Source organism: Mus caroli, unplaced genomic scaffold (assembly GCF_978045245.1).
Source record: "Mus caroli unplaced genomic scaffold, Mus_caroli_1 scaffold_6, whole genome shotgun sequence".
Taxonomy (NCBI): domain Eukaryota; kingdom Metazoa; phylum Chordata; class Mammalia; order Rodentia; family Muridae; genus Mus; species Mus caroli.
The window spans coordinates 101629040-101655476 of record NW_028227261.1 but is presented as its reverse complement, the minus strand read 5'-3'; the positions used below and the strand labels follow the sequence as shown (position 1 = coordinate 101655476).

The window sequence follows — 26437 nt, the reverse complement described above, 5'->3', positions numbered from 1 at the left end:
GTGAGAACTGGAGAATAGAGATCCAAGAGACAATCAAAGCATGGATCTGAGAGATAAAAATGAAATCCTGCAATGATGGTAAAGGCCTGAAGATGAATGGCATCGCCCAGACATGCTGCCTAAATAGGAAAGCAAGCCAGAAGAGAATGAACACAGTCTTTTCCAAAGCAACACTGAAGGAGAAAGAAGTATGGAAAAAAAATAAAGGAAACAGAAAGACTTGACCAGAGAAATACAAGGCACAGCAGGACAGAAAGAGAGTTATATGTATGGACACAGCTTGCAAAAGCAGAGAGGTCAGTGGTGTGGATGTTACAGGCAAGTGGAGTAAGGTTGGAGACAACCACCTCCCTCTTGAACCCGGAGTGCAAGCCAATGGGACATGCTCTGCCCAATGGGACACTTACATTGTTTGTAAAGAGCTCCAGTACGAAAGTGGCCACACTGCCATTGATGCCGATGAAGAGGTTCACACTGGTGAGAACCACATAGGCGGTGCTGGGGATCTTGAACACAAAGGATGCTGGGTACATGAGAGGAGTGATCGACCACCTGGTGAGACACAAACATAAGCATCCACTGGCAGCTTCTGCCCTCCCTCTAGCACTGGGTACCATATGCCTTGTTCCCTGGGGGGAGAGCTCCACTCAGAGTTGCCTTACCCATACAGCAAGAGCAGAAGGGCTAGAACGGGCAGGTTGGTAGAGGACACATAGGACTTCTGCTGGAAGCAGATGAAGATGATAATGACCAGTGTAGCAGGGACCACATAATTGCACTAAAAGAGAAAATAAAAGTTGGCCCCTAAGTCAAATATACAACACACCCCAAGTCTTCACCACCATCCGACAAGAAAGGACAGATATATATGTTGGAGAATAACTTTGAATTAATGAAGCCACATAAACTATTAATCAAAATTCCGGACAATACAGTTTGACAAGCATTTTACCCTTGGCTGATTTTATAAACTGCATGCCCTCTCTGTCTTTCCCAGAGCTCAGCCAAGGTGTCACGCTCAGTAAACTTACTGAAGGATGGATTCTCAGGCAGAGTCATTTCAATTTCACAGGAGGCAAATGAGTTTCCATTATTCTACCCAGAGATGATTGCGTCTGTTTCATCATTAATGCTATATTATGGTCTGCCCGCATTCAATCCCACATGTAATCTACTTGTGAGATAAGCACTCATAACATGAATGTCAAAATTGTTTCATCACACCGGGAATAATTTTACAGTCTGTCCTGACAGTGCTTCAAGCATTAAAATGAAGAAATAAAGACTTGACCCAGGGACAATTATGAAAATTCATAGCTGGCAGAGAGGTGGGGGGGGGGGGGCGGCACATGCATGGAATGGAGGTGATAGTGGATTGGCAGACTGTAAAAGAATTGTAGCTTCAGAAGGTCTCAGTCCCACCCTGCTTAATGTGTTTATCAACGACTCCAATAGACACATGCTTGCAGCAGACTGCAGGCTCTTAGGCAGGGAGGGTCAGAAGTTCATAGAGTCCAAGTGATGTCCCTGAGGTCAAGGACTCACTCTTCCATCTCTGAATGACCTCTGCCTAGCACAGCAAGACACCATCAAACACGCAGTAAGCACTCAGCGGATTTTAAATGAATGGATTGCTACATCAAGATAAAAGAAAGCAAAGAAATGCTGACAAGATCCAGTGTTAATAGCAGTTTAAAAAAAATGATTAGGTCCAAACACGTTGATTTGCGCATTAGCACAGAATGAACAAGACCCTGATTAATAGTTCACAGGAAATAGGTTTCAGTTTCATTACCAAGTAGAAATAAGGCAGGGCAACTTTATTTATTTATTTTATATATATATATATATATATATATATATATATATATATATACAAACATGAGATATGGTATTATATGTGTGTATATATATGTATACATATATATATACACACACACAATATCTTTTTTTAATTTTTAATATTTTTTATTACATATTTTCCTCAATTACATTTCCAATGCTATCCCAAAAGTCCCCCATAGCGCCCCCCACTTCCCTACTCACCCATTCCCATTCTTTTGGCCCTGGAATTCCCCTATATTGGGGCATATAAAGTTTGCAAGTCCAATGGGCCTCTCTTTCCAGTGATGGCCGACTAGGCCATCTTTCGATACATATGCAGGGCAACTTTAGATAAAGATTAGCTTTCTCTAGACTCAGAACCATTCAGACTACAGCCTGAACTCAGAGTTAATTCAGGGCTTTGCTTTTGGAAAGGAATATTGATAGATGGAGTGGTCAGATCAGGAGACTGGCAGGTCTTAGAACTTGTCTTGATTAGCATATGCAATTTCATTATCTCCGTCATCATCATGCATCTCTGTACAGTGTCTTAGAGAACCTGGGTGCTCTCAGATACCATCTCGTCTTCGAGAGAAGTTTCTTTACTGAGAGTTGCCTTTAAACGTCTGGGGAAACGTTTATTGGGCAAAGAGTTAGATCTGCTTCGGGTAGCTCTGAATTAATGAAGGCCATAAGGGCGTAAAGTTGTCAATAATTGGAACTTCATGGTTCTATGAAGTCGTTCATATTGATCCAAACGAAAACAATGCAGTATAGTTGATACAAAACAGATAAACGACAATGGACAGACAAGATGCTGGAGTTTTCAGTGGCAAATGGCTTCCTTAGTAAGGCAAAAAACAAAACAAAACAAAAAACCCAGAACAACAACAAACAAACAAATAAAACACCTGACTCTAAGTTAAAACACATCAGATAAGTCAGAAGTTCTGGCTTGGGTTTTTATGAAGTCTAATTGTAGTCTAATTTTTAAAGGGAATTCTGGCTAGATTTATGTCAACTTGACACAAGCTAGAGTAATCTGAGAGGAAGGAACTAAATTGAGAAAATGCAGCCATAAGTTCTGGCTGTACAGCATTTTCTTAATTAGTGACTGATAGGAGAGGGCCCAGCCCAAGTCTGGTGGCACCAACCATAGGTTGGTGGTCTTGGGCTCTATAAGAAAGAAGGCTGAGCTAGCCATGGTGCTGGTCCGACATGGGCCTTGATGGGAACAGAATGACACGGTTCCTGCCCCTGGGACAGGGCCAGTTGACCAGATCCCACCCAGCTAGCTTATCCTTTGTGCTTAACAAAGGTAGGCAAATCTCTGAATCCAATGTTAAAAGGACATATGGGTTGCTGTCTCCTAAGGATCAAAGCGCTGGGTCACTGATTCCTAGGATAATCAAAAGGGAACCTGGAGCAAATGACTGGATTGATATATAAAATAAAAGACTGGGCTTATGATCTGCAAGAGATGCATTGTCCAGAGAACTTTTTAGAATAGTAAGAAAGGACTGTCTCAGCAGAGAATAGCAAGAAACAGCTGTCTAGAGAGTGTGTGTGTTGTCTGAAGATCGATCTCCAGAGAAAGCAGATCAGAGAGAAAGAATGCAGAACAGAGAGAAAGCAGCTTGGAAAGCTGACTCTAGCAGAGCTTGGAGTCCTTTGTTTTCACCACTCCCAGACACTCCTTCCTCAGAACCCCTCTCCAAGCCAAGGCTGGTCCTTGGTACCACTAGGAGCAAGCCAGTAAGCAGCATGCCTCCATGGCCTCTGCAGTAGCTCCCTGTTCAGGTTCCAGCCCTGCTTGACTTCCTATCCCGATTGCCTTTGATAGTGAACTGTGGTCTAGAGAGTAAGGTAATCGTTGGTAATAATTGTAGTCACGGTGGTCAGATGGTCCCATGGTGTGCAATTACATTTTAAGGCTAACATTATGTTTGGTGTCGTGGGGGCATCCAGTGGGCTCTCCTTTTTCCTATTTTACACTGGTTTACACTAAGTGGGATACTTCCCAGGGTTAGTGGCCAGCTGTTTTTCCTTAGCCCCATGCCTTCACAGTCCCCATTGAGATTCACACAGAGATAGAAGGTCCTGTGTCCTCACCATATCCCAGACAAAATTGGACAGCCAGTAGATGACGGGCTTCACGCCGCTGATGAACTGAAGGTGCTTGGCTTTGCTCACACGCTCCTGGATCAAGAACACAACAAAGCTGGCAGGGACAAAGGACATCGCAAAGATGACACAGATAGACACGAGGACGTCGACAGAGGTGGTCATCCTAGAAGGGAAGAGACAGTAAGAAGATCAGAGAAGATCAGAAGAAACTTTGACGCAGCTGGGGACATGGTAAATAATTAGCTAGACATAAGGACAACCAAGGCACAGCTGGAACAAAACCACAGTCGCCAAACATTTTATCTCAAGGGTCCATCTAATTATTTTCAAGTAACGTTAAAACAACAACTCAAACCTAAAACTGATTTGGATAATATTAAAATGGGTCAACTCTCATAATGAAACTACAGAACAAAGTATGGGTGTGGCCTAATAGCGGTCATTTGTCTCCAGTTTCTGATCTTAGAGTAGTGAGTTGTAAACTCCTATATACAAAGAAGGTGTGGCTTGGAAACTATTTCACACAAGAAAGAAATCTAATCTGGAAGTTAGTCATACAAGTTAATCATATGACTATACTATAAGTAAGTGGAAAGCAACAGGATACATATATCAGGCTAAGACATTTTAAAAATTACACATATACATACACACACATTATATATCAGTCTAACACCATCTAATATGTACAAAAAGCCCATTATACAATGTCTTGTAAAGATCCTGGGGGCTGGTGAGATGGCTCAGTGGTTAAGAGCACCCGACTGCTCTTCCGAAGGTCCGGAGTTCAAATCCCAGCAACCACATGGTGGCTCACAACCATCCGCAACGAGATCTGGCGCCCTCTTCTGGAGTGTCTGAAGACAGCTACAGTGTACTTACATATAATAAATAAAAAAAAAAAAAAAAAAAAAGATCCTGATGATCAACATTAATATTCTACAGTGTTTATAGTAAAGTGCCATTCCCCACATATCCAAGAGGGGATCTAATATGCTGATTATCAACTCTGTGCTGGGTGCTGGCTGGAGAAATGTATACAAATTACCTCATCTAATATTACATACCTACAAAGCTTAGACACCAAATTTAAATCCAGATTCTTTTATTCCAAGACTTTAAAATTTGCAGACATGTACAAGAGAATACACATGCATGTGTGTGTGTGTGCCACACATGCATACACATGGGTGGGTAGGGAAGTGGGGGGCGCTATGGGGGACTTTTGGGATAGCATTGGAAATGTAACTGAGGAAAATATGTATTAAAAATATTAAAAATTAAAAAAAAAAGAAAGAAACTATTAAATGCATGTTTCACTGAATTTAAAAACCTCATTTTCAAGCAAATGAAATAGTAATTACTCTTGGATTTCACTAACAATTTTAATTCCCTACATGTGAGTCTATCAATGTGATGATTTTCACATATCTGGTCTTCCTTCTTCAAGTCAAGAAAGATTGCCAGTCAGTGCATAAACCAATCATTTTCTGCCCAGAGTCTGGATCGACTCAGGCTCATACAACATAATTATTACTAGCTGTTACAACCAGCTTTGCGGTCCTTTCCCCTGGTGCTCGGTCACCCTAAGGTCTTCACGCCCATCCCTTTAGACACACTTACAGAGCCACCTCTGAGAGCTGCTGCTTAGTGAGGTTCAAGGGATGGTTGAAAGCAGTGATCCCATACTGGCTCGGGTTCTCTCCCTTCTGCAGGTTGGCCCGGAGAATGGCATTGTTGATGACATTCAGGAACGAACTGATAGCATGCCAGCCCTTGTTATTGAACCACACCTGAAGTAAAACAGACCAAACTCAAGGTAATGCTGCCAAACTGTTCTTCCAGAAGTGATCGTATATACACAAAACGTGCATGGAAACTTCAGAAACTTAGTGACACACCAAACAAAAGCATTATAGATTCGGGATCCACCAACCACTGGCTGAGGGACTAGGTGAAGACCTTTACACTTTTAACTAGTTACCCACATCGAGTTAGAGGCAGCCATGGTTGCCGCCTTCCTGCTGCACAGGAAATGGATACTTAAACAGGTCAGGTAGCTTAAGGCAAAAACCACAGCAGTTCACAAGTTAAGTCTGGTGGCAAAACACATTCTCTTAACCACTAACTATGCTGAGTCATGTCACTGGCAAGACTAACAGTTTGCCCTTTTCTACCACGAATGTCCCTAGCTACTTGCCCGTAAGATTTCAAGGAACACGGGATTATTGTTTAGCAAGAAGCTGGCAGAACACAGGTAGGGGTGTACCTTGACATTGTTTTTCGTATCCAGCCCTGCCATGAACCTTCCCAGGCTGCTGAGGAAGCGATCTGCGGAGCTGTCCTGTAAACAACAGAATCCTGCCTCAGGTGTCTGTACGCACACACAAGGGGTGACAGCAAGCAATGAGACAGCCCTGTATCAACCAAGACAACTTCCTCTTCATTCACTGAAATTAAATCTAAAGCCATTGCATATGTGGTTCCTGAGCACCAAGTCACTAGAATCCACCGTACTAATGTTGCCATGAAGTCACAAGTCATGGGAAAAAAAATATCTCTCTCTCTCTCTCTCTCTCTCCTCTCTCTCTCTCTCTCTCTCTCTCAAACACACACACACACATAACCTAAATCACACACACAAATACATAAATACACAAATAATCCCAAGAATTTGGAGCTAGAGATGGATTAGAGGTGAAGAGGACAGTCTGCTCTTCCAGAGGACCAAGGTTCGATTCCCAGCGCCCACATCGGGGCTCACAAGCATCTGTAACTCTAGTCTCAAGGGAGCAAATATACGCTTCTGGCCTCTGTGGGTACCAGACCACACACGTGGTATAAACACATGCACGCAGGCAAGCCACCTATACACATAAGTGAAAGTAAATTAAATTTCCAAGATTCTTCAGAGTCTCTTGGCATCATCCCAAGAACTAAAACCCACAGGTCATGCAGATGCATCCTACGGCTTAAGCGCCCTAGGCCCAGGACTACTGTGCAAAACCCCAGAGTCCACATCACCTGAACATTTCAACTTGGGCAACCAGAGATAGGGAGAAATAAATGTGGCCTTAGCTGCTCTTAAAGTCCGGCCAACCAACATGGAAAGTGAATGAACTCATTTTTCCCATTTCCTGTCTAGCCAATGGCCGTTTTAGGAAACTGTTTGAAATTCAATTTATTTTGCCCACTAGCTAACTTAGCAGCTTGGCTTTTGTAAGAGCTTTTAATCTCTGAGTTCATTTTTGACTTACACTTTCAGAAACGTACGTTCGTGTGTGTGTGTGTGTGTGTGTGTGTGTGTGTGTGTGTGTGTGTGCGTGTTGGGTATGAGTAGTCTGGTTTATCTGAACTGCTTTGTATACAAACCTCTTCAGACTACTATCACTACACCTGTGTGCCAGCAATTCCAGACCCACTTTTCTGACCCGTGTCTGGATGGATGCTGTACCTTGGTCAGCTTCAGGAGTTTCTTCATTTGCTTGATAGCATCATTAACTTCATGGCTCGGAGGAAGTGCTTGGGAATTACTGACACCCAGGGAAAACCCGCCATACCTAAAAGAAAGGCTCACCGTTAAAAGCCATACCCAAGCCACAGCAGCAGATACCGCAGTGCACAAGGTTCTCGGAGAGCCACCTCTTTTTCAAACTAGAACCAACGTTTGGCTTAGATAGTTACATGTTGCCTCCCCTGGTGAAATCTAGCCATCTTAATTCTCAAAATTGCTGCCCAGTAGGGAAGGCCTAGAGCTAATGATAGGCACCCATGCTATAGGCAGGAAGACAGGAAGATGGGCAGTCTTGAAAGCCAGGGAGGGATCACAGACAGGTCTTATCTTCCCTGGCATTAAGTAAGCCTATGACTGCTCTGCTCAGAGCTCCAGGGACCCTGACCCTTGCAGAAAAGGCAGGGTGGAAAATGGAAATTTGAGAATAAAGCCTTTTGAGGTCTTTCGAACAGCTACATGGGCCACTCATGACTTCAAGAATGCTTCCTTCCCTACTCTCAACTGCTCCTTCAAAATCCAGTAGGGAAAAATCAGTGGAAATAGGGTGGAAACAAATGCTTTTGATGTCTTTCCTTTCCGCCAAGACCTCACGTCATATGAAAGGCCTGAAAGGTTTTCCTTGAGTCCCTAGGCACACTTGGGAATCTGTCTGGGGGGAAAATACAGCTACGATAGTTTTTTTTCCTTCATGACATTTTACTTTCTTAAGTCTCAAGAGGCCCACAAGTGATTTCTGAAACTCCTCAAGGAAATCACTGTATCAAATATTTCAGGGGCCTTCGGAGTGAAGAATGAGTTACACAAATTCCACAGTGAGTCTACTATAACCGTGCCTCGGTGTGTTGGTCTGCAGCACCCCAGTCCCCCTCAAGGTGAGGTGACACCCAAGAGTGTGCACAAGGCAACAGTCCCCACACCTGTAACTCTGTCTTGATTCAAGAGCCCTACATCTAAATCATTCTCCTGAGACCTGACGTGACTCAGGGAGAACAGGGAGAAGGGAATGACTTACCGAAACTCGTTCACCCAGATCTTATTCTTTAAGCTGCAGAGAGAAAAGAGAAACCAAAAATCAGATCTAGAAAGCAGAGGTCATACTGATGAGGCAACAGTCATCATTTACTTGAGGACAAAGCACAGAAACGGGCACTCCTTTCACTAGGCCTATGACCAGTGCTGTAGAGTTGCATGCATGTAAGGAAGGCCACTCTCAGCATGTCCTGTCTGCTGTCTTAGAAACCTTACTCTAATGAGAATCACATAGTAAATTAAGCCAATGTAAAAACCCACCTTACATGCAGGCATGGTGGTACATGCCTTTAAGCTCAGCACTGCACTCAAGAGACAGAGGCAGATGAAACTCTATGAGTCTGAGGCCACCCTAATCTATATAGAGAGAATTCCAGGACAGCCAGGAGTAATGTAGTGAGACCCTGTCTTAAATAAACAGACAAATAAATAAATGCCTTACAGACCCAGAGACCCTGTCTAAAACAAACAGACACACAAATAAATGCATTACCATCCCAGATATTACTGAACTAAACGCTGTTTATTGTGACTCTCATGTGGCAACGTTACAGCTCTGAGAAATGCATGGCCTATTCTTATTCTATCATATCCTTGTCATTTAAAGTTAGTTCAAACATTATGGACCGGACACCTGACCATACTTATGGAAAGGAAACATATTCTCTGCACACTGACTAAACATCGGTCACTATATGATCATGTCCCAGGAATTTACACGTCTCTTTAAAGGTTCCATATGAAAGAAAGGCTACTGTGTCTACCCTGACCTTGTTTATGGAGCCATACAGGCAAGAGGATCTACAGGCTTTTGCTCGTATCATCTCTCTTACCCCTCACCACGAACTTAAGAGTGCAACACTAACATCAAATGTAAAATAAAAATTAAAATTCACATAAGCGAAGATGTTATGAGACTAGTGGGTCAGAATTCAAATCTGAGTCCACATTTGTCACTTATTTTCAGCCTAAAGCAGGCAGCCTCATTCTCTAAGCTGAACTTTCAAGGCTCACAAGCTAAATTTCCCACAGAGCCATGATTGTCCATTTCCCTACCACTCAAGTCTACACATGCAGCAAGCCAGGTTCCAACAGGACCATACCTTTTTGCTATGATCTGCACGTACGTCTTCACCAGGTAATCTGAAATATTTCTTCCTGTCAGATTCTGAAGGATGTCTGCGGTTTTCTGTTTTCTCTGTCATCACATAGGAACCAAGCTCACGTATCATACAGGTAAGAATCAGGGCAGAAAACAGACAAAAACAATAGGGACCCCAGGGCCTACGCAAGACCCTCAGCCAGTCACCACCAAGACTGTTGGCACTTGTCCCTCGCTCATACCAAGCCAAAATTATCTCCAGGAAAGTATTCACTGAGTATCTAGGTGGGATTTTCCACATCACCTGAATATTTAAGGAAGAGCATTATAAACTGCCCATTGAATTCTTCTGTACTTTTGAGTCATGTTGGTGAGTGGGCCAGATGATTTTAAAGTGACAAGCATGACTTCCTTAAGTTTTCACATCCACTAAAAGTTCCCTGTCCCCACCCTCCAACCTAGACTCCTGTCCTGAAATTTTTAGGGGAAACAAACAAACAAACAAAAACAAAACACCACAGAGAGAGAGAGAGAGAGAGAGAGAGAGAGAGAGAGAGAGAGAGAGAGAGAGAGAGAGAGAGAGAGAGACTTAGATCTCCCTCCAAATCTCAGAGCCCAGAGAATGTCAGAGTTGATGAGATACACCTAAGCTTTGTGGCCCATTTATTCTGAAGTGAAAACACAGGTCCAAAGAGTTAACAGGGCCAGCAGCTCCCACTGTGGCAGAACCAGGGTAGGAAGCTGTGCCTACAGATGCTCTGTGACAGACACTAGCACAATGGAGCTCACTCGCCTCTCTCAAAACCCACTCGCTCTTCTCAAGAGAGATCAAGAGTGACTTCACATGTCACTCATTCTTGCTGCCACACAGAGGCTACCAGGTCCTACCCTGAGCCAACTTCTCAGTCATGCCGACAGGGACTCACCTGAGGAGGTGGCAGCCCCCCTGCCCCTGGGGGACACACAGGCAGCATCTTCTTGATTTTGTCACTGCTACACTGGCACGCAGGTGAGGGGTTCTTCATGGTCCAGTTCCCATTCTGGAAGAGGTCCACGATGCTCTGGGGAACGGGGCTGATGGTCCAGTCCTCCTCCCCAGCCAAGCAAGGGGTATCTCTGTGAAAGGAGATAGCAAACGTTCTAGGCTCTCCTGAAAGGGGCCTGTCTTTCCTTGATGCTTTTAGAGCACAGGTTTGCTCTTTAGTAAGGACCCATGTGCCTAGTCCTACCATTTGAAAAACAACTTGACTTCATTATGTTTGCTCTCACAGAAGCCTGTGGAAGCTGGGGAATCACAGAAAACCCAGGAAAATTGGAGGTGAACAGGCTCCAGATGGTCATGCAGAGCTCTGTTCAACCCAGCTAACCAATCTGCTGACACGACACACAGAAGAGTCCACTATGGGCTGCACAGTGTTCTGCATCTTTGGGAGTCTGGAGAAAGCAATACAAACTCTCTGACTTCATGGATTCTTCATGGACTACAAGTCAACAAATCCAATTTTACATAACCCCAGATAAAGCAAACACAACAGGAGGGTACATGGAGAAAGCAGACCTTTGAGTCAGCTTCAACCAAAACATAAACAATCAGCTAGTTAAAGAATTGAGATAATGGGCTGGAGAGATGCCTTGGTAGATAAATGTACCTATAGCCAAAACTGGATTCAATCTCTCAATCTTGTTATACTCTGACCTCTGCATGTGTATCATGATATGCATACACACACACACACACACACACACACACACACACACACACACATAAACATACACACACAAAAAAACCCATCAATTAATTTTAAAAGAACAGGGAAGAATGAACATGCCAGGCAGGAGCTGTGGGCAGTCAGATACAAAGGCTCTGCAAAGAAATGAATGTATGTGTTTGATGAAAACAAGAAGGTCGTGAGATGAGCTCTAAGACAATGAGGAGGGAAGAGGGGGAGGAGCTTCATGACAGAGACATGGTTAGGAGCCTGTATTTTTAGGCTCAGCATGTTCAAAGTCTTGTGGAGAATGGCAAGATCCAAATGATGTTCTATAATAAGCAAAGACTTGAGCTGAGTGGAGTGGGAATGCTCACTGTATGAAAGGGGAGGTTGTCTACGAGCATCCTCAGAGACAACGCAGGGCCCTAACTGTTTGGTGTGCATCACAAGTCCCTTGCAATCTCAGGGTTCATTTATCCCTACTGATAAAATAAGAGTATAAAATGATGTCTCATTTCTAGCCTCTCATCCATATTTCCAATTTTCAAGATTCCACAATTTAAACTAGGGACAACCTTTATACCTCATGTCTGTGCACATGTGTGTGTGTGTTTATAAATATGCACACAAGTGCTTTTTACACAAATAATTCCTCATTTTCTCTTTAAAGCTTCTTCCCTAAAATATTTACCCTTATGAAACTCATACCAAAGACCTTTAAAAGACAACAGGCTGAGACAAACTAAAGACCACTTGAAAAAGCAACTTAGTCAGAATTCTCTATCCTGATGATCCCCAGGAACCTAAAATTTGAATTTTAGTCTGAGATGGTGGGGTGAGGCTCTGCCTTTCAGACTGCTTCCAGCAGAGCATCCATGGTGCACAGACAGCACACATACTTTCTGATGTCATGGACATTTCTTTTATCTCTGCAGGCCAGCTGTCGGCTCAGTTCTCTCTCCTATAGATCTGGCCTTTGCTGGAATCAATCCACGAATCCATACAATTCAGCTTACCAACAAAGGACCCAGCTACCCAGATTATCATCTTACCTCATCATTCTTTCCTACAAAACCTTCACATGGAATCTTAACTTTTTGGTGAAGTTAAGGAGAAGCTGTGTCCTTCTAGTAAGTACTAAGGATGATATTTAGTAACTACCTACTATGGCTTGAGTCTTCAATATTTTCCAAAGGCTCAAATGCTAAAGGCTTGATCCCTAGATTGTGGTGTTACTGGGTGCTGACAGAGCCTGTATGTAAGTCACAGGACCTAAGAGAAGTAAGATATGTCTCTGGGGACATACACTCAAAGGAAATCATAGAACCTCAAGCCTTCTTTCTCTTCTTTTGCTCCCTGGCTTGGCATCTATGATATAAGCAGCTATTATATTGTAGGGAAGCACATGTTCCCTACCATGATGCTCTACCTAACTAGGGACTCCAAAGGGGCCCCAAACAACATAGCCAATTAGCTATGAACCAAAAGCTCTGACACCACAGGTCACCAATAAATCTCTGCTCCTCATAAGTTGATTTTCTCAGTGACAGAACATTGTCTAACACATCATCTGATACTGTGGTGGTTTGAACCATCCCAAAGGCTGATATCTGAATACTTGATCCCCAGTTGGTAGAACTGTTTGGGAAGGATCAGGAAGTGTGGCTTTGTTGGAGGAGGTGTGTCACTGGGAGCAGACTCTGAGATCTGAAAAGACTCATGCCATTCAAAAGATTCTGTTTCCTGTTTGTGGATTAGGAGGTGAGCTCTCTGCTGCTGCCTCAGCACATCCCTCTGCCTGCCGCCAGGCTCCTCACAATGAGGCTCATGTACTCCTAGCCCACTGGAACTGTAATTCACCTCCCCCCCCCCCGCCCCAAAGCCCTTCCCTCTATAAGCTGCCTTGGCTGTGGTGCTTTATCACAACAGAAAAGTAATTAAGCAAATAATAATTAAGAGCTGATAAATACACAGAAATATTCATCTCCAAATCTGCTAGGTCTTTTATAGACGTAGCCATCGGATTCAGTGCTCTGACACAAGACTGGCCATGTTCACCTTCGCCGTTTGGGATTCAAATGTTCCTTTCTGTGCTTTTCTATCACGTTCCACAGTTCCTTAGCTATCGCGCACTGCCTGTGCATGTGGACCTCAGGCATAAATTCTCTCTGGACCTGCAAACGTGAAGCTAAGTCTACTAGCTCCAGTTCACTCCACCTCACCTCTCCACTGGTTTTACCACAGTGTCTCAATGACTTGCTTCTTCAGTACATAGAGATTAAACTGGGCATATCACCGAGTTTACCCACTTTTTAAAACTAGTCCTGAAGATCTGATGAAAATATGCAACTGCACAAAAACAAAGTCTTTGTTGTTATAAATACAATCAGCATGTCATCTCTGCTGGTTAAAGAAACTGATAAGCAAAGCTGCAAGCTTCACACTCCACCAGTCTACTATGGCACACAAGTATGGGAGCTGGGGTCAAGATGAGAAGGGGAGAGCATTTGGTCAGTAAGTGCATGCTGTGATTTAAAATCAACATACAGCAGAGTAAACAAACGTTGGTAATGATTTGGTGTACAGGATGCTAGAAGAGTCTACTTGTTCCTAAATTGATTTGGCTATCCTCTGGCTTTTTAAAATAAAAATTGATTGAAAGAAAAAAAAAAAAAACCTGACAGTGGTCACAATGAAACAGGCAATACCACCAGAAAGAAAACCCGGCAGCCGTCAGGAGAAGGCAGCTCAAGGCTGAAGTGTCACTCACGGGATTGGGTTTCCTTCCATACAGCGGGTCCCGAAGCCTGGATCTTTGGTCAGAGCATTCAGAAGTTCCTGGGTGCCCATGTCCTCGGGAGCATCGTTACTACAGATACAAGAGAGACATCCAGGTCAGTCGTTCATCCAAACCAGGACTTGGAGGCAGGAAAAGTTTTCTACAGAAAACATTCTGCTAAGTGTTTTCTGAGGAATAGGCTTCTAAGACTAAAATTAATTATATACAAAGCCACCTGCAAGGAGCTTCAAACATCTGGCATCAGGGTAACATACAGTGCCCCCAATAAAGCATGTGCAGAGATTACATGTGAAGGTGTGCATATATATACACACACACACATACATATGCACTTAATTTAAAATAAAGAAAATCATTAAGGATCAGTATTTCAAAACTACTTTGATAAATACCACTTGACACTGACAGCTAGGATATTCCAAGAACAGACAGGAAGATTTTATTGATTATTTGTATGCACAATTAAAAAGTCCAAGAAATAATGGGTCTAGAGCACAAACCAATGTCATGATCTGTAGCCATGGGCAATGCTAGGTCATCAGCTAGAAAGGGATCAAACGAACTTTTAACTATAGGAGATGAATGGATACAGAAAATGTGGTACATTTACACAATGGAGTACTACTCAGCTATTAAAAAGAATGAATTTATGAAATTCCTAGGCAAATGGATGGACCTGGAGGGCATCATCCTGAGTGAGGTAACACAATCACAAAAGAACTCACACAATATGTACTCACTGATAAGTGGATATTAGCCCAGAAACTTAGAATACCCAAGATATAAGATACAATTTACTAAACACATCAAACTCAAGAAGAACGAAGACCAAAGTGTGGACACTTTGCCCCTTCTTAGAATTGGGAACAAAACACCCATGGAAGGAGTTACAGAGACACAGTTTGGAGCTGAGTCTCTAGAGACTGCCATATCCGGGGATCCATCCCATAATCAGCCTCCAAACGCTGACACCATTGCATATACTAGCAAGTCTTTGCTGAAAGGACCCAGATAGAGCTGTCTCTTGTGAGACTATGCCGGGGCCTAGCAGTCACAGAAGTGGATGCCCACAGTCAGCTATTGGATGGATCACAGGGCCCTCAATGGAGGATCTTGAGGAAGCAACCAAGGAGGTAAAGGGATCTGCAACCCTATAGGTGGAACAACAATATGGACTAACCAGTACCCCCCAGAGCTCGTGTCTCTAGCGGCATATGTATCAGAAGATGATCTAGTCGGCCATCAGTGGAAAGAGAGGCCCATTGGTCATGCAAACTTTATCTGCCTCAGTCCAGGGGAACGCCAGGGCCAAGAAGTGGGAGTGGGTGGTGGGGGAATGGGTGAGGGAGCGGGTGGGGGACTTTTGGGATAGCATTGGAAATGTAAATGAAATAAATACCTAATAAAAAAAATAAAAATAATAAAAAAAGAAAGTGAGCTAGAGCAAAAGAGGCTAATAAACAATCTATACATGATCTATAAATATCCTACACACACATTCACATAGATTTTTTAAAACTTCCCTCTATATCCCTGACACTTTCTCCCATCTACAGACCTGCCCTGCATCAGAACAGAAGAAAACCTATACTAAACAAGGTCTCGAAAGTCCCCTATCTTCTGATTTTAATAGGATCAGTATGGAATAGGAGCATTCTTGCCTGAAGACGCACACTTAGCTAACATCCTAACCTGCAAGATTTACTGGTTACAGAATTAAAGCATACCTGACAAGAGCCTAACAATACAAGGGGAAATGCCCAGCAGAGATTCACCTGTATTTTCCAGTATCATTTACTATTGTTCTTTGCTACAGTAGTGGCTTGTATAGGAGCCTGAACCATCATGAGAAGACCCATTCCACTGCAGAACTGTGGATTCTGACTCCTTGGCTCTCAGCATAGGAAAAACTGTTGGTCTGTTTCAACCCTCTCTGCCTTGAGGCACAAAGGACAAACATACCTGACAAATGTATACTGCTCATTATACATCCAGGGCTGAAGTTCCAGGCTGGGGTACTTGCCAAAGGGTGGCACAATCAGGCTGAAGACCAGGGCAATGCAAACAAAGACAGCTGGCAGGACAATCTATAAATAGGCATTGGTGAGGGAAGAGACAACAGGACATGTTTTTAGAAGCCTGAAGAGCAAGCCCCTGAAAGTCTAGCCAGCCCCATAGACTAGCAACACAGGAATGAGGAATACAGGCAAGGCCTGGGGCTAAGTTCTACCAAGGTATTTCTGGCAGCTTGGAGAGAAAGGAGACTGAAAATTAAGCCCCTTTCTCCCAAGGCATTTCCAGATGCTAACAGCACAAAGACAGAGGCTATGGTCACCTAACAGAGGCACAAGCCGAGAATGTCACAGAGTAAAGAGTCAGAGTGACTGACTCTTTAAGCTCAATCCTTTCTCCCCTCCAAAGACTGAGAAAAACCAGCCTGGATCATAGACTCAGGTAGAAGGCAGAACAGCCCTGGACTGGGAGCCAGGAGACTGAATCCTGGTATCATCTCCACTTGCAGGGGTCCTATGTGACATCAGTAAATCTGAGGACTGAGAACATGACACCAACTCCCCCGCCAGAAGTAGCAGCAGCCAGCGTCTCTCCTATGAGCACTGTGAAAAGCATAACTATCTAAATCTTTCCTTGAAATTCCCCAAATTTCCTATATCCCTTCTCTGAAAACAACATAATGCATGGGTCAGCTAAGGGATCTCTTCCTTCCTTTCTGAGAAATTTACCCTTTAAAAACTTCAGTGATTCAATGGTAACCCTGGCTGTAGGTGTAACTTGGTAGTAGAGAGCTCACACACCCTGGGATTCCATCCCCAGAGCCATAAGAATCCAAACAGTCACTCTGATTTTAATATTCCTGTATTTCAATATAGAAAATTATCACTGGATGAATAATTCCACTGGAAAGTACTGTAGTGAGAATCAGCCCCTTTAATATCCTATTTCGTAGTTATTGGTGGTGTTAGTATCATTATCACTGTTCACAAACTAGAGCATCATGGATCTGAGGGAAGTCAGCCAGTGATTCACTGAACCAGATTCCAAATCCAGGTCTGCAGGCTTCATGCTCATGCTCTGAGTTAGTGTTGCCCAGGTGGTCTGCAGGGAGGGCTTCATGGACGTGTTCTCTATAATTCTTCATTTTGTAGAATGAAGTAACTTTATAGCTGACTTTAACTGATAAGTCAGCTTGCAAACTGTGATATGGGAGAAATCAATGTGCCTGTTCCATTCCTAGCTCTCTCGCGCTTGTCAATTAAGAGAAAAACATACCCACCATGTTTCTAATAATAAGTACACTGCCAAACACAACTCAGCATGGCGACTCTCATGTTATGAGAGTTGAATTTGCCCAACTGGTTTATCTAAACTGTGTCCCTGTCATGATCTCCTCTAAATTATAGCCACCTCCCCAAGTAATGTCAAAGTCCATTCTAAATAAATTCGTTTCATCCTCCTAACAGCCACATATCCCCACTCATTTTCAGATGAAAAATTTGAAGCCCAGGGAAATCACTGGCATACTGGTCCCAGCATCTCTATCTTGACCACAGTCCTAGCCTGTCTTCACTAGTCCAAGAGCCTGCAGTCCATGAAGGCAGAGCCCAGCACACCTCACCTGAGCAAAGAAACCCTTCCGGCTCCGTCTGGCAATCAGCAGCCTCTTCCACAAAAGGGCCACAAACTGTTGCTGGGTGAGTTTCCAGCCCTTCAGCTGGTAGGAGCCTTTGCCGTCCATCCCACTGAGCAGGTCCGTCTCCCTGGATTCTGTAAGCAGCACATATGGAGGGTTGGCTATAATCAATGTCTCCTGTCTCTGAATGACTCTACTCTTCCCTCTACTAGCTTCAGCAGTCATCTTGGAAGCTGGGGTTTGAAGCCTCCAGTACCTCACAGGAGTAAATAGGTTTCTTGAAAAACTCAACTTTCAACTCAAAGTTATATTTCTCAACATGCATGCTTTCAGTTCCCATCTGATGAGCACAGAGAATGAAGATCCCTCAGGACAAGCAAAGATGTGCACACAAATAACAGAAGCAATCTGTGCCCAATTCCATGAACTGGGCCATGTAGGCTGGCACATGATGGTTATTAGTCTTCTATCTTTTATATGCATGGTAAAAAGTGGACACATTTAAAACATCTAAGTCCTGACAATGAAACATGAAGTAAGTACAAAAAGGCAGACTCATAAAAGCAGATAATTTTCTGTCCTCACCAAAAGTTGTCTAGAAATCCTTGTCTGAAACTAATGACTGCTAACTGAGGCACTTAGACAAGTCTACGAATTTGTTTCATTTCATACTGCCTTTCTCCATCTCAACCACATATGGGCACAGTCATTAAAAAATATACATGTCAAAGAACACAACTTCCTCTTTTATTCCTTCAAAATCAAACACCCATTCAAAACACTTTCATTCAAAGCTTAAGCACTTAGGTGTGCAAGAAACTGGTGCCCTAGAGAGATGACGATATAAACAGGTTCAGAGCATGGATGGGTCATCTTCTCATACCCATCCGAGAAAACCTTCTTTTAAATGAAGTGATAAGGGTGGGTTTCTTCATGTTTGACCAGATATGCCACATTGGAAAAGGGGCTCTTTCATCTTTTCTACTTTTCTTTGGAACCTGTTAGGATCTGTGATCTTAGCCAAAAGTGATCAAAGAGATAGCTAAGAAACACATAAAAGACAAACTCAAGTTCAAACAACAGAACAGAGATACTGCCCATGCGAACCTGGGTCTATGTCAGAGTCATTGGGATCAATAGCATCATCTTCCGTAAATGGGTGCAGACAGCTCTGCTTGTCCCCGAAGGCCCGTCTGTTTCGTCTTGCTGGCAAAGTACCATCTAAATGGAAAAGGAAGGAATCCTATGGTTTATTTATTTATTTGTAAGGCAGCAAACCTTCCCAGAGCAAACCCATACACTAAAAAATGGGATTGAATCAGACGAATGCAAAGGGAAAGGCACGAAAGGGGTTAGCTCCAACAGCCAACAGAAAGCCTACCCAGTGTGCAGCCCTCTCAGACAGGTTACCTGAGGTCTCAGCATCCACCCCGCTCTCTTCAGCCACTTTGAGGAATATCTGAGAAATTAAAGCAGGATACAATATAAGTGAGCACATGTTTTATGAAAGAAGTTATCACTTCCCAGATTTAGGTTATGGAATCCCACGTTAGGCTCTTAACATAAAGAAGGTAGAGGCTGCATTTATCAACAAGAATTTTATCAGAACCACTCGAGAGAAGCTGTTTGGGGCAGAAAACATTTCCTCACATGTGATAGCTATCAGTCCAGGCCATTCTTTCTAAAACAAACCAGTACATTATGTCTGTAGATAAAATTCATTCTGAACCTACAGAGAGTGAGGCAAGTCACTTTTGTCAGATCTGTGCTCCCAGACCTTTGAGCAGGACAGCATTGGGATCACTTATGCAAGACAAATGACAAGGAAATGAGCTTCTTATCACTAGAAATAAATATTATAGTAGAGGGACATCTGAATGAAGTCACTGATCTCCAAACCCGCCTACAGACCATTCTGTCGGAAGCATGCGGCAGAAGTTCAAAGTCATGTCTACAGAAATCCCAACTCAAAGGCACAAGAGAGGAGCTTTAGAATCTCTACTATCATCACAGATGACTCTACTGCACAATCTACCCTGGGAACCAGCCAAGCCAGACAATGTTTACAGCCATCCCAGGCCTCAAGGCTTGTGATGTTGTATCTCTAAAGAGAAGCATTGCTACGCAGGAAAGTTACCTGGGCTTTGAAGCCCCAAACCTCTGATTCATAATCTTAAATCAACATCATTATTAATTCTCATCCTGCTGTGATCATTAAAAGAGCCTTCAATGTTTAAAAAAAAAAAGGCCACCAATGGAGTGACACAGGTATACTGACCACACTCCAGGCCACACCCCACACCCAGGAGCAGTCCACCAACACAAATAGATCCCATGAGCTTATTTTGTCTTTAAAAGAGAAAATAGGAAGTTGGGTAGGTAGAGAGGTGGGGATGAGGGATCTGGAAGGAACTGAAAAAAGACCACTAATATTCTGGAATATAGTCTCAAATAGTAAGTAAAAATATTATTTAAAAAAATAAAACACAGGGGATGGAGAGATTATTCAGACATTTAAGAGCACTGACAGAGAGCCTGGTTCAATTCCCAGCAACCACATGGTGGCTCACAACCATCTGTAATGAGATCAGATGCCCTCTTCTGGTGTGTCTGAAGACAACTACCGTGTACTCAAATAAATAAAACTTAAACAAATAAAATACAAATAGTAATAACAGATTAAATAATAATAATAGATTAAATAAATCTTAAATAAAATACAGATACTGCTACTTCTAATGATAATAATGATAATAAAAGAAACGAGGCCAAAGTTTGAAGGTGAGCAAGGAGAAGTGTAAGGGATGATTTGGAAGAATGCAAAGGATGGGAGAAATGCTGTTAGTCAAGTTTCATCCCAAACAAACAAAACAAAACCACCTAACTTATCAAGTTCAGCACCTGGCTCCAGTCGACTGTCCATAACTATCAGTGATTTACTATGTGTGAGTGTTGTCACCCGGTCACAATACTATTCACTCCAGGGAGCAATCCTAACACTCCAATACACTGCTGTCTCCCACTACCTACGCTCTTACATTGTTTAACTTGGGCTAACGTTACCCAGATGCGAATGCCTTAAACTCTCAGGAACCAACTCTATAGCCATCTGGTTGCCAGGCTAAGTGGCCTCTCTGGCCTTGGGACTATTGAGCTTACTTCTTCCAGGGTGGTCTCCGAGATGCCATAACTGGAGATGCCCAGGTCTGAGAGCCGGTCATCAATCTCATGGAAGAGTTCCACAAAGGCTCCCTCCTTCGCGGCTTCGTACGGCAGCACATAGGTCAGTTCATGCCCAATGTCCTCCACCAGCCGGGCTTCAGACACGTGCTTCCTGATGAGGTTGGAGATAGCAGAGACATCTGCAGGGACCAGAGTGTGAAGGTGTTCAGTCATCACAGACTCCACAGAAAGAGCCAGCTTGCTTCTCCCTTTCCCAACAGCTCAGAAGCACCCCATATATACTGTCTGTCCTAAGATGCCAAACCCATTGGCTTATTCATCTCTAGCAGGAGGGCAAAGACTGTCTCTAACTAATTCTTACATCACAAAACCTAAGCCCACTGATGGTCACTAGGTGTGTGATGGATAGGTGTCTTGTGTCTAATGTGTCTGTACCAGGACTCTTCAACAGAATGAGTTTAGAAAGCATATAAGACCCTGCCCTTCTGTAAACTTTCAGATGAGGCGATCCATGGTTTACCTCAGGAGATGACTAATCAAACAGTTTGTGGGAGCAGAAACCTTCCTGGAAAAAGCCAGCTGTTGGGACAGTCAGCTCTATATTTTTATTCCATATGCCACTGGTGGTACTAGTCTCTCATAGGCACTGCTCGAGGGAAATTGAAATGGGAAATTCCTAATCTCCTGGGCTCTCACCATTCTTAGATGTGGAGTTCAACTCCCTTCCAACTGGCTTGGCCCTCTACATCTCATCCAGCATCTGGCTAAATCCACTCCCCCACCCCCCAAGGTATTCCCCAGACTCCCAGTCACATCTGTTCTCTGGAATCCGGCCCTCCCAGCCCCAAGACCAAGCCCCATGCTCCCCAGCAAGTATTAGGCCAAGCCACCACCAAGCTGCATTCACTCCCACGGCCACCCAGCCCAGCCCAGCCCAGCAGCAAACCTTGAGTCAGCGCCACCAGCCTCTGCACCTCTCCTCCTCTGCCTCCACTCTGCCCAGCTGCGGGGAGCCCAGGCACCACCTGAATAAGAAACCCCAGAATCCTTACCGATGGTCAGCGTGTCACTTTCATGGTCGCTGCCCAGGCCAGCATCAGAACTGCTCTGAGAAACACTGTCCTCCTGATGACAAAGAAGGAGGTGAGAACGGGTCAGGGGTCAAACCGGGCATAGCCACCACCACCTTTGATGGACAGAGCATCCAGGAAGTTCTACGGCATAAAACTAGAGCAGAAAGCTTTCCCTGGGAAGTGTGCCACTGGCAGCCATGGCTTCGGACACCACTGCTGCCATAAGTGTGCTCAATATGGACCACCTCACTGACCAGGGTGAGAGGGGCCAGCAAACTGAGTGTCAACAGAACTGTGGCCACAGATCAATGCTGCCACTGGTCATTTGCCAACCGCTCCCGCGTGGGATTTACCTGAACACTTAGCTAATTTAACACTTCCTCGATGTGAATATGCATTCAGGCACTCAGGCACCTTATTAACATGCAGAGACAGATCCAGTAGGTCTGAATGGGGCCCAAGTCACCATGTGTGTAATGAATTCCCAACTGAGGCTGCTGTGCTACACTTCAGACCACACTTGAATGAGGAGGCTCCAGTTAACAGGAAAATAAATGGATACGAGTTCAAATCAGGTAGGAGTCAGGGTAGGTAGGTAGTCTGCTGTGACCAACCACACAAACACATCTCAGACATATAAGAAACATGTAACATGTAAGAAACACGTAACAAACCAGATCCAGGATTCTGGTCCTCACTTTTACATCCTTGCTGGGAGACCTTGAATATGCTACAAATTCCTACAAGCCTCACTCCCTTCATTTGAGATTATAAAAATAATCCTGTCTTCCCTGGTTTGCTCTACACTTAGAAAATAAAAAATATATAAACAGAACAAAAATGTACTGTTAACATTATTGTTTTCTAAACCCACTGGTTATAAGGGGATGGGAGAGTTTAAAATCAGTATCTTGTAAATATTTGGTGTTTCATAGTTTCAAAGTCAAGACCAGTAAGATTTAAGGCAAGGCTCCCCTTACCTCTTGGCAAGTTCTCTTTTCTTTGATAGGATAAAGCCCTCAAAGGACTTGTCTGCATAACCCAGGGCACTTGCAGAGGGAATATAAAGGGGCTGTGCCAGAACTAATGTGGCGGGAGCAGAGGTCTCCTGGCCTTCCACACAGGAACCATGATGCACTGTAACAGGCCCACGAAGCGAGGGGAATGTTGCCTTAATCTTAGCAGCGTGGGGCGCCAGCGTACAAGCCATCTATGGAAACAAGCCCTGGCTGCCTCATCCCCACACCAGCCCAGCCCCAAGATGGCTGCTCACCTTTTTCAGACAAGACACGGTGCTGCTACTGTTTCTGCAGGAACTGAGGGATGATTCCACATCTTTCTTGACCAGGGTCAGATAGTAACCCGTTCCCAACTGGTTTTTCAAAAACAGGGAGGAGCCCACACAACACAGCTTCCCATGGGAAATGATGGCAATTCTGTCCCCAAGGATGTCAGCTTCGTCCATGTGGTGTGTAGACAAAATAATGGTGCGGCCTGCCAGGCACAAACACAAGGAGATGGGACAGTGGGACTTGTCAGTTCTCACCGATCATAGTGACACAAACGGCAGAAATGTCACATATGAGAAAGACATGGGGAGGTCTTTAACCTCCACAGATGTGACCCCAGCATGGCAAGGCTTGGGGGATGGCAGTTTGCAATTGTCACAAAAAGGAGAGCAGTATTTATTTGGGATCCTGCTCCATCAAGTGTGCTAAGAAGTTTACAGACATTCCCATTAGTCACGGCCAACATGAACAAGGACATGGTCTAACTACAGTATGTATGTGTATGCTCATACCCCCCTTTCTGCTCTTCTGGTAGGCCCTTAAATAATGAAGTATACGTCTTAAGAATCTTGCAAAGCCGGGCGTGGTGGCACACGCCTTTAATCCTAGTACTTGGGAGGCAGAGGCAGGCGGATTCCTGAGTTGGAGGACAGCCTGGTCTACAAAGTGAGTTCCAGGACAGCTAGGGCTATACAGAGAAACCCTGTCTCGAAAAAAAATCCCAAAAACAAACAAACAAACAAAAAAGAATCTTGCAAAGCAGGACAGAAACGGAGCTTCAAGGAGGCTCCCAACTTTTCTTGAGAAGCAACTGTTACCCTAACACAACTAGCCACAATTCCCATGAGCCCTTCTCTACCCCGGTCATGACTGGAAATAAGTAACAGCATGTACCTTGTCGGTATTTCAGCAAGAGTTCCCATATTCCCCTGCGAGAGTACGGGTCCACCCCGGCTGTGGGCTCGTCCAGAATGACAACCTTGGATCCACCCACGAAGGCCAAGGCCACAGACAGCTTTCTCTGCATCCCACCTACAAGACAGAGCAAGACACATCCTCAAATGGTAAGTGGGGGTAGGCGTGGTGAGAGATGACTGTAGACATAAAGAGGGTTAGGATTCTGTCACCAACCATCCAGACTTGAACTCTAGGGTGCTTGTCTGGAGAAGGAAGGTAAGGAAGATGTCCAGGGCTCACCTGAGAGCTGACTCGTTTTGCTTTTCAGCTTGCTCGGGGGTAAGCCAACATCCAGGGCCATCTGCTCCATCTCTGCTTTCACATGCTTCTCTGAGAGCCCCTTTAGGCGGGCATAGAACCAGATGTGCTCTTCAACAGTCAGCCTGGGGGAAAAAGGGGTAGGTCAGCTCGGGGCCCAGTAGGATGGACGTATCTTGGCACAGTTTTCCTCTCTTCCACACAATTCTTGTCTTTAAAAAGCACTCAATTTCTTTGAAAAGGTAACCAGAAGGGAGAATTCACAGTACACAAATAGCCATACAATGGAACAGATATATCCTATAGCCAACAGGCCTGATCACCAGGCACCAGGCCGTTAAAACTTTAAATTCCAGGTTCTCCATTCAGTTTTTTAGTGACCATGTTAGCTCATCATTCACTAATGTGAGTGAACCTCAATGGGTCTCAAGTTCTAAGTCTAAGGTAAAGGAGGCCCTGGGAGACTCAGAAGCCCAAGCCATTGAATTTAGAAAAAGGGACCTTAAAACCTACAAAGTGGAAAGGCTTTGCCTGCAGTCAGAGGGCTCAGGACATTCTTTGTTCCTCCACCAGAGTGCTCAGGCCTTCCTCTGTTCTACTACCAGGGCTCCTTTAGGATCCAACTTGCTGGTGGACAACCTGGGTGGGAGCAAACTTGAGCAGAGAACACAGGGCCATTGTGCCAAGTGTCTTTTGAGGTTCTTGTACCATGCCTTAAGGATGGTTAGTCTACACAGAAACTAGAGCCACTCAGGAAAAGGGTTCCTCAATTGAGGAACTGCCTCTACCATATTGTCCTGTAGACATGTCTGTGGAGCATGTTCTTGATTAGAGGCTAATGTGGGAGGGCTGGGCCAACTGTGGGTGGTACCATTCCCTAGGCAGGTGATTCTGGACTGTGTAAGAAAGTAAGTTAAGTTAGCCAGTGGAGGGCAAGGCTGTAAGCACCATTCTTCTGTTGTCTCTGCTTCAGCTCCAGCCTCTAGGTTCCTGCCCTGAGTTCCTTCAGTGATGGTCTGTGACCAAAGAATTGTAAAATTAAATAAATCTTTTCTTCTCCAGGTTGCTTTTGGTCATTGTTTTATCACAGCAACCAAAAACAAACTAGAGCAAGGAGGAATGCATCAGGAAGATGGCCGAGCTAAAAACAAAACAAAACAAAACAAACAAACACCCTCCAATCCAGTAACAGAGAACATGGCTTTCTAAATCCCATCAGCCGATACACCAACTTCACCTTTTTCCCCTGAAATTAAAAGGCAACTTGTCACTGTGTGTCAGAAGAGGAAAGACCTACTACCACTCCATACCCAAAAGGAGGAATTCTTTAGTAATATTCTACTCATACCATCAGGACTCCCAGGTCCCAAAGGAGGTAGGGGCTTTGGGGGGGTTGGAAGTGGGGGAGGTGCTCCTCTCTGTGCACTTCTGCTACTCACATGTCAAACAGCACATTATGTTGGGGACAGACTCCCAGGTTCTGCCGGATGGAGCTCATCTCCGAGCGAATGTCCTTCCCCAGGATGTAGGCTGTGCCAGAAGTTGGGGGAAACAGCCCAGTCAGTATTGACCTGAGGACAAGAATAACAGACTCAAGAATCAGGAAGACCCAGCCTCACCAATCAGGGCTGCAGAGCCCGGGCAAGGAGAACAGATCACACCACTTAACTCGATTCTTTCCTTTCTAATCTAATCTACTCCAATCCAATCTAACAGATGCCCACGGAGCAGAGGCCATTTGTTTTAGTGAGTGGCTAAGCATAAGCCTATGTCTTAGGAAGAGGAGTTTACTAGGAGCATCTGAAAAATGACACTCTTAATTTGTACCACGATGTACTCCTCAAAACAAATTTTGTATGCCTAACATCTTGTACAGAAAAATGAACAAACAAGAACATACTGTTAAAAGAAAGAAATGAC

General features: G+C 44.1%; 1 protein-coding gene across 2 annotated transcripts in view; it reads right to left on the bottom strand.

Annotated features, from left to right (window-relative positions):
- The window catches only part of Abca1 (ATP binding cassette subfamily A member 1), a 126152-nt gene that overhangs the window by 14951 nt on the left and 84764 nt on the right, over nt 1–26437 (bottom strand). For both annotated transcript variants that reach the window (XM_021159924.3, XM_085839292.1), the window contains exons 20-39: nt 25957–26088; nt 24500–24642; nt 24197–24334; nt 23287–23507; nt 21993–22065; nt 20917–21119; nt 19168–19216; nt 18865–18978; nt 17743–17891; nt 16071–16195; nt 14079–14177; nt 10523–10712; nt 9598–9692; nt 8478–8510; nt 7406–7511; nt 6221–6295; nt 5575–5744; nt 3937–4114; nt 663–778; nt 408–552 (exon numbers count right to left, since the gene is read on the bottom strand). In XM_021159924.3, coding sequence (XP_021015583.1) covers nt 408–552; nt 663–778; nt 3937–4114; nt 5575–5744; nt 6221–6295; nt 7406–7511; nt 8478–8510; nt 9598–9692; nt 10523–10712; nt 14079–14177; nt 16071–16195; nt 17743–17891; nt 18865–18978; nt 19168–19216; nt 20917–21119; nt 21993–22065; nt 23287–23507; nt 24197–24334; nt 24500–24642; nt 25957–26088 — 2554 coding nt within the window. The remainder of the gene's footprint in view (nt 1–407; nt 553–662; nt 779–3936; nt 4115–5574; nt 5745–6220; nt 6296–7405; nt 7512–8477; nt 8511–9597; nt 9693–10522; nt 10713–14078; nt 14178–16070; nt 16196–17742; nt 17892–18864; nt 18979–19167; nt 19217–20916; nt 21120–21992; nt 22066–23286; nt 23508–24196; nt 24335–24499; nt 24643–25956; nt 26089–26437) is intronic.